This window comes from Psammomys obesus, unplaced genomic scaffold (genome assembly GCF_907164565.1).
Source record: "Psammomys obesus unplaced genomic scaffold, mPsaObe1.curated_primary_1811, whole genome shotgun sequence".
NCBI classification, from domain to species: Eukaryota; Metazoa; Chordata; class Mammalia; order Rodentia; family Muridae; genus Psammomys; species Psammomys obesus.
In genome coordinates, this window is record NW_026590511.1 from 1,286,539 (window position 1) to 1,300,939 (window position 14,401).

At 59.3% G+C, this 14,401-nt stretch overlaps 3 protein-coding genes across 9 annotated transcripts in view; 2 read left to right on the forward strand and 1 right to left on the reverse strand.

Moving 5' to 3' along the window:
- The window catches only part of Dot1l (DOT1 like histone lysine methyltransferase), a 41,321-nt gene extending 35,462 nt beyond the window's left edge, over positions 1-5,859 (forward strand). Inside the window, exons 26-29 of one of the 5 annotated variants that reach the window (XR_008720173.1) lie at positions 666-730; positions 999-1,949; positions 3,905-4,023; positions 4,128-5,859. Coding sequence is in view for 4 of the 5 variants with exons in the window: in XM_055607830.1 (XP_055463805.1) it covers positions 666-730; positions 999-1,949; positions 2,503-3,098 (1,612 nt within the window). In the remaining variant the exon portion in view is untranslated. Of the gene's footprint in view, positions 1-665; positions 731-998; positions 2,441-2,502 lie in introns of those variants that run through there. The other 4 variants (XM_055607830.1, XM_055607828.1, XM_055607829.1 and 1 more) reach the window with 4 other exon arrangements.
- Positions 5,860-6,369: 510 nt separating this feature from the next.
- Plekhj1 (pleckstrin homology domain containing J1) lies at positions 6,370-8,818 on the reverse strand. Its single transcript, XM_055607834.1, has 6 exons — positions 8,407-8,818; positions 8,248-8,315; positions 8,111-8,177; positions 7,028-7,118; positions 6,886-6,949; positions 6,370-6,805 (listed from the first exon to the last, which is right to left on the reverse strand). Exons 1-6 carry the CDS (start codon positions 8,498-8,500, stop codon positions 6,695-6,697), a joined length of 495 nt encoding a protein of 164 aa, XP_055463809.1. The 5' UTR covers positions 8,501-8,818; the 3' UTR covers positions 6,370-6,694.
- Sf3a2 (splicing factor 3a subunit 2) overlaps positions 8,611-14,401 on the forward strand; it is a 6,347-nt gene continuing 556 nt past the window's right edge. The window contains exons 1-9 of one of the 3 annotated variants that reach the window (XM_055607833.1): positions 8,611-8,684; positions 11,636-11,798; positions 11,910-11,981; positions 12,750-12,796; positions 13,061-13,170; positions 13,584-13,633; positions 13,708-13,848; positions 13,942-14,010; positions 14,088-14,401. The exon at positions 14,088-14,401 is cut by the window's right edge and continues 556 nt beyond it. In XM_055607833.1, the coding sequence (XP_055463808.1) occupies positions 11,673-11,798; positions 11,910-11,981; positions 12,750-12,796; positions 13,061-13,170; positions 13,584-13,633; positions 13,708-13,848; positions 13,942-14,010; positions 14,088-14,401 (929 nt within the window). In that variant the 5' untranslated portion in view covers positions 8,611-8,684; positions 11,636-11,672. Of the gene's footprint in view, positions 8,685-8,889; positions 9,081-11,635; positions 11,799-11,909; positions 11,982-12,749; positions 12,797-13,060; positions 13,171-13,583; positions 13,634-13,707; positions 13,849-13,941; positions 14,011-14,087 lie in introns of those variants that run through there. The other 2 variants (XM_055607831.1, XM_055607832.1) reach the window with 2 other exon arrangements.

The following is a 14,401-nucleotide window of genomic DNA, read 5'->3' on the forward strand; positions in this document are numbered from 1 at the left end:
TGTGTGTGGGGGGGTGTTTGTACTTCCATGAAGGCTTCTGGGAGCTCTGCCTGTGTCTGAGCTGTCACATGTGCCACCTCTCCCCACCTGCTTTGTGGCTGCATTGGAGACCGTGTGAGCATTGATGAGGTCCCATGTGTCCACCTTTCAGTGACCTTTCAGTGTCACGGCGCAGCCACTATGGCACGTGTGTGTTCTGGTCGCCCTGTGATTTTGACAGTAGTGTCTTCTTCCCAGTGATCTGACAGATGCCCTGACCCACAGTACGCTGTTGCTTACCATGGTGGAGCAGATGTGCCGCCTTTGAGCCGGGCCAGCGCTGCACTAAGCTCGGGGGGGGGGGGGGGGCGCCCGGGGCGGGGGGGCGCCGGGGGGGGGGGGGGGGGGGGGGGGGGGGGGGGCGCCTGGGACAGGGCGTCCCTGCAGTCGCCTTGCCTGAGACGTCACTGCACAGCGCACTCCTCTACCACAGCCCAAGCGCACGACAGCCCATGCGCAGGCTCTAGTTTTGCTGGTTGCCTAGATTTACTCTAGGGTCTCTTCAGAGGTTCTTTCACATGGGGCCTGAGGGCAGCCTTTGGACCCTCCCTTTTCTGACTCATGCACACTTGCAGTCCCCTGTCCTGTCTGAGCATCAAATGTAAATGATGGTTCTCTTTGCACAGAATTGAGAGAAAAATTGCAACAATCTCCTTAGAAAGCAAGTCTCCCCCAAAGACGCTGGAAAACGGTAAGTAATGTGCTCCCTGCCTCGAGCCTGGGGGGGGGGGGGTGCCTGTGCTAGGCGCAGGCCAGTCCGCACCGCATCTGTTACACAGATGCTGGGGAGGGGGGGGGGGGCGGAGGCCTTCGTCGTGTCAGCAACAGAACCCGAGCTTTGTATGACCCCGTCACCTCTGCCAGCTCTTGTCAACCCCATAGTAGGCTCAGCGCACTTCCCCGGCACGGGAAGCAGCAGGCCCCAGGCTCAGCTCATGGCCACTGACTTTTCCCATCAGGTGGTGGCTTAGCGGGAAGGAAGTCAGCCCCCTCAAGCGAGCCCATAAACAGCAGCAAATGGAAGTCCACCTTCTCGCCCATCTCTGACCTCAGCTTGGCCAAGGCCGTAGACAGTCCGCTGCAGGCTGGCTCTGCACTGAGCCACAGCCCCCTGTTCTCTTTCCGGCCGCCCCTAGAGGAGCCCGCTGCTGAGGCCAAGCTTCCCACCCACCCAAGGAAGAGCTTTGCCGGCTCTCTGGCTCCGGCCGAGGGGCCGAGCCCTGGCGCCAATCCTCCCAACGGCCTGGCCTTCAGCGGAGGCCTCGCTGCAGACCTCGGTTTACACAGCTTCAACGACGGTGCTTCCCTCTCACACAAGGGCCCTGATGTGACTGGCCTGAGTGCCTCCCTGAGCTTCCCGTCCCAGAGGGGCAAGGACAGTACCACAGAAGCCAACCCCTTCCTCAGCAGGCGGCAGCCGGAGGGCCTGAGTGGCCTGAAGGGCGAGGGCAATGCGGGCAAGGAGTCAGGCGAGGCCCTGCCCCCGTGCGGGCCGGCGGACAAGGCCACACTGCCACATGGTAGCAGGGCCAGCAAAGGCCGTGACCGCGAGCTGGACTTCAAGGGCGGCCACAACCTCTTCATCTCCGCTGCAGCTGTGCCTCCAGGTGGCCTCCTCGGTGGCCCTGGTCTTGTAACTGTGGCTTCCTCTTCGGGCAGTTCGACGCCCACTGCTCAGGCCCCCCGGCCTTTCCTGAGCACCTTCACCCCAGGGCCCCAGTTTACTCTGGGACCCATGTCCCTACAGGCCAACCTGGGCTCTGTGGCTGGCTCCTCCGTGCTTCAGTCCTTGTTCAGCACTGTGCCCACTGCCGCAGGCCTAGTGCATGTATCATCCACTGCGACCCGACTGACCAACTCGCACACCATGGGCAGCTTCTCCTCCGGGGTGGCCGGCGGAACCGTTGGAGGTAGGCAAGGAAGGGCCGACTTCTGTGGACTTCTGGCCCCAGTCCAGGAGCTCAGCCCCTCACCAGCCACTTAGAGGCTCCTTTCACGCCCTCCAGAGGGCAAAAGGGGCGTGTGACCTTGCAGGCCAACCTAGTAGGCGATGTGACTGGAGAAGACTGCTGGCTAGCCTCATAACGCATGCCTCTTGTTTTCAGAAGACCACGGTGCACTTGTAACTAGGGCAGTCCTTTCTTCTGGGGCCTCCCCTGTTTGAGGTGACCACCCACGTGCCTCATGGCCGGTCCTGCTCAGACACAGGGCGGAGCAGAGCCTGGGCCACGGGCCAGGCGTGGCACGCTCCCGGCTGGGCAGGGGCGGGCAGGTGGGCCCGAGGGGCGGGGCCTCGGCCTGGCAGGTAAGTGTCCTTCACTGAGCCTGCTGCTTGCTGCTTGCCTGCGCTTGGACCGGAGTCACGCTGTCCTCTGCTTCTCCCTGCTGGCGGCTGTGCTCCTCTTGCTTCGCCCGCCTGGACCGTGCCACCTGTTGAAGCTGCTTTTTCTCTCCTGTTTACAGGTGTCTTTACCCACGCGGTGCCCTCCGCCTCTGCTCACCCGTTTGGAGCTGGTGTCAGCAGCGGGGCTGTGTGTAGCAGTGCCACGCTGGGCCTGAGCCCGCTGCAGGCGGCGGCCAGCACCTCGGCTTCTTCCTTTCAGGCCGCGGCTTCCCTTGAGACTCGGCCGCCCCCTCCACCTCCCCTACTTCCTCCTCAGCACCTGGGCCGGCCCCCTGCGGGGCCACCTGTCCTCCATGCACCCCCTCCTCCTAACGTCGCCTTGCCTCCTCCGCCTGCGCTGCTGGCTTCTAACCCTGAGCCAGTGCTTCTGCAGGGCCTGGCTTCCCTCCCGGCTAACAACGCTTTCTTACCCCCCTCCTCTGCCGCCTCTCTGCAGCCTGCTAATGCCTCTCTATCTGTCAAGCTCGCCTCCCTCCCACACAAGGTCTCCCGCCCCTCCTTCACGGTGCACCACCAGCCCCTGCCCCGGCTGGCCCTGGCACAGGCCGCGCCCGCAGCCCCACAGGCCAGCTCCTCGGGGCCATCTGCTGTGTGGGTTTCCCTTGGCATGCCGCCTCCTTATGCTGCGCACCTTTCGGGGGTTAAGCCTCGATAAAGACCTTGCTTAGCTAGCAGTTCATGTTGTGTAAGGTAAGGCTAGAGCCACACCATCCCTCCTCTTACCCAGAAGACGGCTGTCAGGGCTCGGCAGTTAACCCGGGGTCCTGAGTGGTAGAGATGGGAGGCTAAGGGAGGCAGGCAGGGCCACCGTTGTGCAAGACTACCTGGTCCTCAGCCAGCAGCTGAGAGGACAACTGAGGTGATGAGATTCAAGTGTGGCAGATCAGAGCCAAGGTAGCCCCCACCCACCATGGAGCTCTTAGCCCGTAGCAGGCCCTGAAGATGGAGTCACATTTGTAGCTCTAGACTAAGGCCTCTGTCCTGTAGTCCACTTGTTCAGGGGAAATAGGGGGTAGTCAGTGGGTGAGGTTCTAGGCTGTCCATAGGCAGAAAGTTGCATCCTTGAGCACAGAGTTGGGCCTTACGGTCTAGGGGGCAGGTCCCTGGCCACCTCTTGCAGACTAGAGGCTGCGAAACTGTGCCTGGCTGTCATCTTGGTGGTAGGGACATGCCCTGTGAGTGAAGAAGAGCCAGGTGGCAGCCCTCTGGCTTTCTCCATTGGGTACAGCCATGTGATGGCAGTAGCCTGGGCATAGGGCAGCCTGGCCAATGCCATCTGGAAGTCCTAGGGCTAGAACCTCTCCAGCTGACCCACTGTGTGTGCTCAGCAAGGCAGAGCCGGAGGGGGCTGGGCCCACTGGCACCTGCCAGGAACATCCCCTGTGCCCTTGTATCCTGCGGGGCAGCTCAGCTGAGGTAGGCATGTTAAATGCATCTAACCTGTGCTCCTCCTCCCTGCAGGTAATTAGGACTTCTACCTCAGCCACGACCTATGCAAGGATGGTGTGGACCAAGCCTGCTGCCTGCCAGGCCGGCGGAGCCGGACATGGAGCCACTGTGAATCGGCGGCACCGCAGGAGGTGCTGGACTGGTCCAGTTTGTACTGTCGATAGTTTTAGATAAAGTATTTATCGTTTTCTTTTTTAAAGTATAAGCAATTCTGACTTATTTTATTCCATCAAAGTCGTCCAAGGCAACCTCTTGAGACGTCTAAGTGTCTGTGAGAGAGAATCGTATAAAGACTTGGCCTGCCGGGCTGGCCACCATGAGGACTCCTGACTCCGTCCCGGTGCTATCTCACCAGCAAGCCCATGCCTGCCCGTCTCCACCTCTGCCCGGGTGCTGTCCTACATGTGGACCGTGGCTAAACAGTTCTCAGATGCGCCCCCCCACAGCTTGTGACGCCAAAGGCACGCCAGGCATGCCCGATGGGGGCTGACCTTTGGTCCCCCTCCTCGGAATGCGCCTACGGTCACTGTGAACACCCCGCTGTTAACCCTGTGGCTTCAGGCGTGCCTTTGCGGTGGGTGTAGGCTGGGCCGAGGCAGGACTTGGGGTGCCCAGTTAGGCTGAGTGGTGCTGCCAGGTGAGGGCCACTACTGCAGGGCTCCGTGGCTCCTGTGACAAGTGCATTTACTTTGTATTTCTTTGCTTTTCTGGCTCGGGGCATGCTGGCCAGGTGACATGGGCTGGCCCACTGCGGGTCCCCTGGCATCTGTGTATAAGAGAGTCACATGATAAGTGACAGTATTTTATAGAGATGTGATGGAGATTTATAAATTTCATAGACTCAACTGCATTTATTTTTAGATTGTATAATGCACAGTGAACTTTAAAGAAAACGAGAGAAAAGTGAAGAGGAAAAATACTTTTATTTATTCAAATGCACACACACAAAAAATGGCACTGGCCAGGGACCCTGCAGGAGTGTAGCCCAGATATGCTGGGCTGCCCAGGGCCTCTGGTCACTGTGGGCACCGCCTGCCTGTGTCTAGGAGTTGCTTCCTGGTCCTGGGGATAGGTGCACTGGGCGTGACTGCAGAGAGGCCAGGGCTGGCTTGGCTTGCTCAGACAGCCCTGACCGCCCTGATGCTGCTCGCTTCCAGTTGGGGTAAGAGGGCTGTGGGGGAGAGGCCATGTTGGGTGCCCCCCCAAGCCTGACCTGCCTCCCAAAGCATTTGTGAAGACGGTGCTGGTGTCCTCTCCCATATCCCTCTCCCCCTCCCCCCACGATGGTGCTCATGTCCGCCAGGCCTGTTCCTGCGCACCACAGCTAGCTAAGGTGCTGCAGAGCAGGGCGGCGGGACAAAGCTGGCAAACCCCAGGCCTGGAGCAAACCCTGAGTGAACACTGTACACACCCCCTGCCGCGCTGGCAGCTGCTGCTCCGTGGCGGCCGCCTCCACCTTACTTGAGTGTTAGGGACAGACACTGCATGTTCGTGGCCCGCATGGCCCCGTGGGCCACAGGTGCTCCGGGCACACCTGCAAGTCCTCTCCTGAGCCCATAAGAAACGGGAACCCACAGTAAACTGAGCGTGGTGCACGGTGGCCCCAGGCACCCTGTGGCTGATGGTTCTCACACAGGGTGAGGCTGCCTCAGTGGTCCCTGCCTCTCCGGCCCAAGGTGGCTACAGGGCTTGAGCTCAGGAACTGATAGGAAGCCCTCCGTACTGGGACCCACTCCCAAGCTAGCCCAAAGGGGGACTCTGCCTGGCACGCCTCCCAGTTCCCACCCTCCACCTACACAGCTTTTTTGGCAGCCTGGCCTGTTTGTAACTTGATGCAGCTTTTGCTCTGTCTTGTAATGACCTCTGTACTTAACGGGTGCACTGTTCTCTCCCCTGATTGACTCCCCAAGGCATCTCACACATTGTTGCCACCTCTAGACACAGTAATAAAAGCCGTTTTCACTTCCTGTGCCATTCTTTCTTTGCCTGTTGTCATCTGACCGGGAAGAGCAGCGTGCCTACCCACTGTGAGGCCGACAGGGTCTCTGAAGGAGCCTCGCTCTAAGGCTCCAGTCCTGACTGAGGCAAGACTCCCAGATGGCGTTACCACCCAGCAGAATGCTGGTCCTGTTCCTCAGGGCCCCCCAGGACGCCCAGTTAGATGTGCCCTTCCACCCTAGACCCAGGCAAGGTTTCACATCTCAGAGTGTCCAGCCTAGTGTTGGGTACCCCGGGAGCAGAGCCTGTCCCCCAGCCCCGTACCCACACTTGTGCATGTGTGTCATCAGCCCAGCTCTTTGTTGCTCTTTTGAGACAGGGTTTCTCTGTGTAGTCCTGGCTGTCCTGGATCTCCCTTTGTAGACCAGGCTGACCTCAAACTCTAGAGATCTGCCTCCCGAGTGCTGGGGTTAGATGTGACAACCATAACCTGGCATACCAACCCGTGTGCCCTTCCTCTCCCTACTCAATCCACTGGCTTGAAAAAGAGGTACCTTTATTAAAGAGCAGGCTCAGCACTGAAGGCCAGCACCGTGGCCTGCTCTAGCATATCAGCAGGAGAGGGGTTCACAGCTGGCTGAGGGGAACCCTCACCATTCACAGCTTTACCTAGCATTATACATTCATCTGAAAATGGACATGGGAGCTGTGCCAGGCTCAGTCCCTGGATGTGGTCACTTGAAGGGAGATGGCATGGGGCATGGGACCACAGCGCCTGCCCACCTCTCTGGACCTCTGGCTTTGAACAGATGTTTTTAAGCCTCTAAAATATACCTCCCAGAGTAGCCAGGGGCCCAGCGACAGTCAGTCCAACGCATCTAGCTGGGAGCCAATACAATCAGTCCGCCCGTCCATAGGCAAGCTATTCAACTGGAACCTGGCCTCCTCGGAGATGCCGAACTGCTCCAGGGGGTCCTGCGGGGCGCACAGTGCCTGTGAGCAGGGCCAGGAAAAGCTGCCCCGCAAGGCTGGCCCACCCCTGCAGCCCCACATACCTTGCCTGTCATCTTCCTGATCTCATTCCTGTAGAAGACCAGGCTTCGTCGCATGTACTCGTAGCTGCAGGAAAGGGTTGGGCTCACTGGTCACATTTCCCCCATGTTTCTCCCCAGTTCCCTGCAGTCCCTAAAGCCCCACCTGGCCCTCTGCAGAGCCTCCATCCACTCCTGACACTGCTCTTGGCTACCGCACTCGAAGTGATACTTCCTGCTGAGGTCTTCCACGAAGCCTGGAAAGGGATAAAGAAAGGGAGCCAGCTCTGGTCAGTGTCCAATCAGCCCACATCCTGCTGGCCACAAGGACCAGCTGCCTCTCCCCAGGGTCCCAAACTGCACCTTCACTCGTTCTAACACCATCTTCTGCCTGACACAGGCTGGCTGGGCTCCTCCAGAGTCCAGATCCTGAACCCACAAATAGGGAACCCGCTGGGGGGTTGAGTTATTGTGAACAGCTAATGTGAGGTCATTAGGGTGGGCCCTGCACGAACAGCTGTGGAGACGGCACAGTCAGTAAGGTGACTGTCACACAAGGCCTAGCACGGATTAGATGCTTTGATGTCAGCGCTGAGGAAGGAGCTGGGAGGGCTTCGAGGGCTTGCTGGCCAGCCAGGCTAGCCTAAAAACACATCCCAGGAGGGGCTGCTGAGGTGCCCAAGCGGGTGAAGGTGTCTGCTGCCAAGCCTGGTCATCAGCATTTTTTTGTGGGGAACCCATATAGTGGACGATGAGAACCAACTGCCAAAAGCTGTTCTCTGACCTCACTGGCATGCTCACATCCAAATACATGTGTACACATAAATGTTTTGAAGGGGGACGGGGCAAGTGGCTGGCTGAGGGCACGGGAAACTGACTTCTGGCCTCCACATACACGTGCAAACCGCAGAAGATAGGGATACAGATGGTGAGCCTCATTGGATGATGAAGATAGGCATGACGGCCAGGAGGAAGGCTGAGATAGTGTCACTTCTTGGCCCCTCCCTGTGGCAGAGACTGTTTCTCCAATACAATACCCAGGTCTGCGCAGGCTGCACAGGTGGGGGAGGAAACTAAGACCGCATCAGCAGGACCCAGACCCAGGGACACTTTGAGTGACAGCTAGAGGGGCGCTGGGCTCCCAGGTGACGCGAGATCCAGGACAAACGGAGGCTCCTGAGGGAGTAAGAGGGAGACAGGTGCGCGGAGCAGAGTCCGAAGTAGGGACGGCGAGGACCATCACACTTACTAATGGAGAAGCCGCCGGGCTCTTCCTGGGCCACTCTGCAGCGCTCCAGCAACAGGGCTCCGAGGGGCTGCGCGAGACACGGCCATGAGCGCCGGCCTCCGGGCCGCGCGGGTCCCCCGCGCCCCCCACGCCCCTACCTCGGCCTCGTCCGGGCGGAAGTAGAAGAGGAAGTTCACCACCAGCTTCACCAGCCGCCTCTTGGCCACTGCAAACCCAGGGCGGTGTCAGCGCGGAACTGTTCTCATCCGCCCACCCGAGCCGCCCGAGCGCCCCAGCCGCGGCCCCGACCGCCTCACCGCTCCCCTTCTTGGGGCCCCGCATGCCCAGCTCGGCCGCCATCTCTGCCGGCTGCCGAGACAGCGCCTGCAACTCTTTCTCGTTGTACCGCATCACGCCGCCGGGGTCCGCGCGAACTAATACGTGCCCTGCCTCTCGGCCGCCGTCCTCCGCAAAGCCGCAACTAGCGCCACAAAAGTCTCAGGGAACGATCCCGGAAGTCCCAGCAGGACTACTGCGCCTGCGCGCTGCGTGGCGCTCGTTTGCGCGTCGGCGCAATCGGTCACGGAGGCGGAAGGTAAGGAAATCTGCCGTCCTTAAGTAACCGTCAGACACCCCGCACGGGAGGTGTCGAGCTAGGTTCATAGCCGCCCGCGAAGAGCGGAGCGCACTCCCGGGCCGCCGAAACCTAACGTCTCCGTCCTGTCGCGATAGTTCAGACTTAACGGCGGAGAGGGAGGGAGGGAGGGAGGGAGGGAGGGAGGGAGGGAGAGCGCGCGTGCGCACTTCGTGCCCCGGCGCTCCTTTCCTTCGCGCCTCTTGAAGCGGCGTCCGTCAGCCGGGCATGCGCACACGCGGAACTCCGTGATTGCGTAGTCGGCCGTGCGCGTGCGCACACTGAAGTCGTGGTCATCGCGGAGGCCGAGGCCGAGCCCGGGCAGCGCGGCTCTGGGCGCCGGTGAGGAGCCAGGCGGTGCGTTGGTGGCGGCTGACCCGGCTGCGGTCCGCCGGGAAGGGGGTTGGGAGCGGGAGCGTGGGGCCGGCCGGGACGGCGGCCGCGCCCGCTCCTCTCGGGCTTGGCGCACTCTCGCGAGCCCCGTTGGGTCCAGCGGGATCGCGGGTCTCTGTGTCGCTTCGGTGGCCGCCGGGCTGCCTTGGGGTCTTGGAGTCTCTTTCCATTTTCTTATTTTTCCTTTTCTTTCTTTTTTTTTCCTTTCCGAGACAGTGTTTCTCTGTGTAGCCCTGGCCGTCCTGGACTCGCTCTGGCCTCGAACACAGAAATCGGTCTACCTCTGCCTCCTAAGCGCCGGGATTAAAGGTGTGCGCCACCACCGCCTGGCACCTTGGAGTATGTTTAGTTATTATCATTGTTTACTTATTATTTATGCAGCATTCTGCCAGTGTGTGTACCTGCGCACCAGAAGAGGGCATCAGACCTCACTATAGATGGTTGTGAGCCACAATGTGGTTGCTGGGACTTGAACTCAGGACCTTTGAAGAACAGCCAGTGTTCTTCCTAACCTCCGAGCCAGCTCTCCAGCCCACCTTGGAGTATCTTTTGATCTTGGTTGCCCCAGTTTTTCTCTTTGTTAGTCAGAACCCTGGTTGCTCCCGCCCACTGGAGTAGGTTTATTGTTGGGATTAAAAGATAACTGTATATCCACTAAAAAGCGATTCATCCTTGTACCAGGCCATTACCCTCACAAGTGCTGCTTTTCTTTCCCTATTGATTGTTTATCAGTAATCTTATGATGGTCCTGTAGGTCTCATGTCTTCTATCCGTTCTTCCTCCTGTTTCAGGCTTCACTTGTGTGCCATCCGGTCATAAGCAGAACTTTTAACTTATTTCAGACAGAACTTTTAACTTACTACATAATTGTGGCTGACCTGGAACTCTGTGAACCAGGCTGGCCTCCAACTCACATACGTTGTCATGCCTCTGCCTCCGGAGTACTAGGATTTACAGCACGCGCTACCACACCTGGCTATTTGAGTTGTTTACTGCAGCCTACTGTATGAAGGTGTGGTCAGCTGTGGTCTTGTTGCCTCTGTAGTCAGGAAGCAGAAAGATAAGTGCTTTCCTGTGTTTGTTTCTCTGCTTATGTGTTTGCGTGTGTGAGTGTGGTACCCACAGAGTCCAGAACGGGATGTCAGGTCCCCTGGAGCTGGAGCTTCTGGTGGTTTTGAGCTGCCCAGTTTAAGAGCTAGGAACTGGACGCCAGGTCCTGTGTAAGAGCAGCAAGTGTTTGTAACCACTGAGCCATCTTGCCAGCCACCCACCCCCTTATCTTTTATTTGAGACAGGATCTCACTGCACAACCCAGTCTGGTTTCTAACTAACCCAGATGTCCTCTACCTCAGCCTGAGATAAGGGCCTAGTGAAAGGTGTATGCCACCATGCCCCCACCATTTTCTGTGTTTTTTGAGGCTGAGAAGATGGCTCAGCAGTGAGATGTTGCAAAACCGCTCCATCCCAGAGCTAAAGAGTGTGTTCGCCGAGGCTGGTTTTGTCCTGTTGTTTTTGTTGTTTTCTTCCAAAGCTGACGAACTGTGTTTTTCCATGTAATGGACACAAGCACACACAGCACATACATACACCACCCTCAGGCACTCATCCTAGAGGTCCTCGTGAATACTGGATGAGTATTCCAGCCCTGAGTTGCACCCTCAAGCATGTGGCTGGGTACCCCATCTCTCCAGGAAGGATGGCCAGGAGTCTTGTGCTTTGGGGAGTTGTCTCCACCAAGGTCTGGAGCAGTTTCCACCCTGCCGCTGCTTCTCTTGCCAGAGAAGCCGACTCCGCCACCCCTGCAACTCTGCTCTTGCGCCTGGCTAACTCCCCCTGTGGGAGCGTCTCCTCAGCCTTGTGTGCCTGAATGGCACAGCTCCAGCAGGCTGGCCCTGCCCACATCTTCAGTGCATGTCCTCTCAACCACCGCGGCATCTAGATCCCTGCTCTGACCTCGTCTCCCTTCGGAGCTGATGTCAGGGCCTGCATGCTTAGCCAGCACTGTGCTGACAATGTAGATAGTTAGATCTGCCTGGCCTTGAGATTCTTGACCATGTCTGCAAAGCTCCCTTTGCTGTATGAGGCTCCAGTCCTGGATGACGAGAACGACCCTCCACTTGTCTCCTGGGTGCTGTCTGAGTTTACCTCTGGGTTTAAACCAAGGGCCTGGGGCAGGCATTGAGTCGTCTGTAAAGTATTCCACTGTCAGAGAACACTGCGGGAGGCTCTGCCTGAGCCTCAGAGGTGGGACCCTTGGTACAGAGCATTGAGTGCTCTCTGGAGGGCAGACTAGGAAAAACTCCACGTGGCCTCTGTGGCCTGTTGGGGAGAGGGATCCTTTAATTCCAGCAGGGGCTGTCGGAGCCTGGGCAGTATAGAGAGTTCTAGGACAGCCAGGGCTACATAGATGGTGATAGTGGCTCATACCTGTAGTCGCAGCACTTGGAGGATGGAGTTCAAGACCAGGGTGGCCCATTTGCCTGCAGTGTTCTGAGCCTTACTCTTCCTTGCTCCTCCAGGTTTTTTCCTGTCCTCTAAAGTCGCCAGGCCTGCACCATGGACTTTCAGCACCGACCTGGAGGCAAGACTGGGAGTGGGGGCGTGGCCTCCTCCTCCGAGAGCAACCGGGACCGGAGGGAGCGGCTGCGGCAGCTGGCCCTTGAAACCATCGACATCAACAAGGTGGTGTTTGGAGGAGGGTGACGCCCCACACCCACACACCTCCCTCCACGCCTCAGTCCCCGTTCCCAGGGCCAGGCTGTGTGGTGGAATGGCGCATTTCTTCTCTCCCAGGACCCGTATTTTATGAAGAACCACCTGGGGTCCTATGAGTGCAAACTCTGCCTGACCCTGCATAACAATGAGGTATGTGCTGCTACCTTTGTGCGAGAGTGTGTGACGCTGTGAGCCTCGCGCCAGCCCAGAGGGACTCTAGATCAGTGTTGGTCTGGCTTGGTTGAACTTTTTTTCTCTCTCAGCACTGGGGCTTTGCCCTGGCCCTCAGTGCTGCCACTGAGCTGAGGTACACCCCAGTCCAGTTGTTGAGGCGGGGTCTCGCTGTGCAGCTCTGACTAGCGTGGAGCTCACTGTAGGCCTGGCTAGACGCCAGCTCCCCTTTCGTCCTGTTTCTTTCACTGTCTTTGGTAGCAAAGCGGGAGTTAGCACGCTTGATCTGAGAATGTCATTATAAATAGTAATGCATGCCGGGGCAGCAGCACGGCGTCTGCATTTGGGGGTTCAGGGAGGGGGTGTAGCTATTGTCCTTTTCTCTGGGGAGAGGACTCTAGAATCCGTTGGTAGTTTGGGAAGTCACCTCCTCGCCCTTCTTCACTAAATGACCAGCCGATCAGCAGTGGATGGGACACGTGTTGAAAATGGGGACCGGTTGAGGCGCCAGGCAGTGGGTGCTGAGCAGTGTTCTAGGCCCCACCCCTTTGTCGGGAGCTCCCCCAGGCAGCTGCCCGTCCCTGGTGATGTTTGGAGTGTGCTGGTTTGACCACAGAGGGGTTCCCGGGAAGTGGTGGGTGCCAAGGCGAGCCCCTGTGTCCCCAGTGCAGCACAGCCGCTGCGTCCCCTGAAGGCTCCCAGGCTCCACCCAGCTCCAGACCACATTTGTCTCCTTTCTCTCTGCAGGGGAGCTACCTGGCCCATACCCAAGGGAAGAAACATCAAACTAACCTGTGAGCCCCTACAACACTGCCACTCGAGGGGAGCCCTCGCTTGGGGTGGGCTAATGGGAGAGGAGGAAAAAGGCCCTCTGCATCTGGATGCTCTGCCCAGTGTTTCAGCCTGACCATTCCAGTGCAGAGCAGATGGCTGAAGAGCAAGGATAGGGACAGCGGCAGACGTGGAGGCGGGGCGGGGCGGGCACCTCTGGCACCTGGGTGCTTGGCCTTGGTGGCTGTTGGTGATTCAAGCACTGACATGACATCTCCTGCGTGCAGGGCCCGGCGAGCTGCCAAGGAGGCCAAGGAGGCCCCTGCGCAGCCTGCCCCAGAGAAGGTCAAGGTAGAGGTGAAGAAATTTGTGAAGATTGGCCGCCCTGGCTACAAAGGTGGGTTTGTGGGTGGCGGTCTGCCCACGGCTGTCAGCTGCGGTATGAATGAGCCCAAGGCCTGGGCACCGGATATGCCCCCTCCCCAGGACACAGCCACCGTTTTCTCAGTCCTCCCTGCATGTGTTGCCAGGGGCCCCCGTGTGGCCAGTGAGCACCTATCCCCGCTGGTACTTCCAGAAAGCGGGGGCAGGATGTCGCAGTTGCCGCTCCCACAGCCCCTCAGCAGAGAAGCCCCTGGGTGACCTGCCTGACAGGAAGCCATGTTTCCAAGAGCCGCCTTTGGCAAGCAGGGTGCCAGGGAGCTGTGCACAGCACCACGTGGGCGGCTGCGCTCTGCTGAGGCCTTCCCCACTGTGGGGCCAGAGAGGCCATAGTGTGCACACATGACAGCCCCATCCCCTGTGTTACAGTGACCAAGCAGAGGGACACAGAGATGGGCCAGCAGAGTCTGCTGTTCCAGGTGAGTTGGGGCCCGTCAGGTGACCCGGACACCGGGGCGGTGGTGGTGCCAACACGGCTGTGTGCGTCCCGCAGATTGACTACCCTGAGATCGCGGAGGGCATCATGCCCCGCCACCGCTTCATGTCTGCCTACGAGCAGAGGATTGAGCCCCCGGACCGCCGCTGGCAGTACCTGCTCATGGCTGCCGAGCCCTACGAGACCATCGCCTTCAAGGTAGCACACCGTGGGGCAGGGGAGCGTCCCACTGTGGGGCGGGGGGTCCCTCCAGCCCTCCCCGCCTGCTGCAGCCTCTGGCTCCTCCTCCAGGTGCCAAGCCGGGAGATCGACAAGGCTGAGGGCAAGTTCTGGACCCACTGGAACCGAGAGACTAAGCAGGTATGGCGCCCAGGCCGTGGATGGTGCCCATCCCTTCCCCCACCCTTGTGATGCTGACCCGCCCTCCCCCCTTGCAGTTTTTTCTTCAGTTCCACTTTAAGATGGAGAAGCCCCCGGCCCCGCCCAGCCTCCCAGCGGGACCCCCAGGTGTCAAGCGGCCCCCGCCCCCACTCATGAATGGCCTTCCTCCTCGCCCACCACTCCCTGATGCCTTGCCCCCACCTCCTCCTGGTGGCCTGCCCCTCCCCCCTATGCCCCCTACTGGGCCTGCCCCCTCTGGCCCCCCTGGACCTCCCCAGATGCCCCCACCAGCTCCTGGGGTGCATCCCCCAGCCCCAGTAGTGCACCCACCCACATCTGGGGTCCATCCACCAGCTCCTGGGGTGCACCC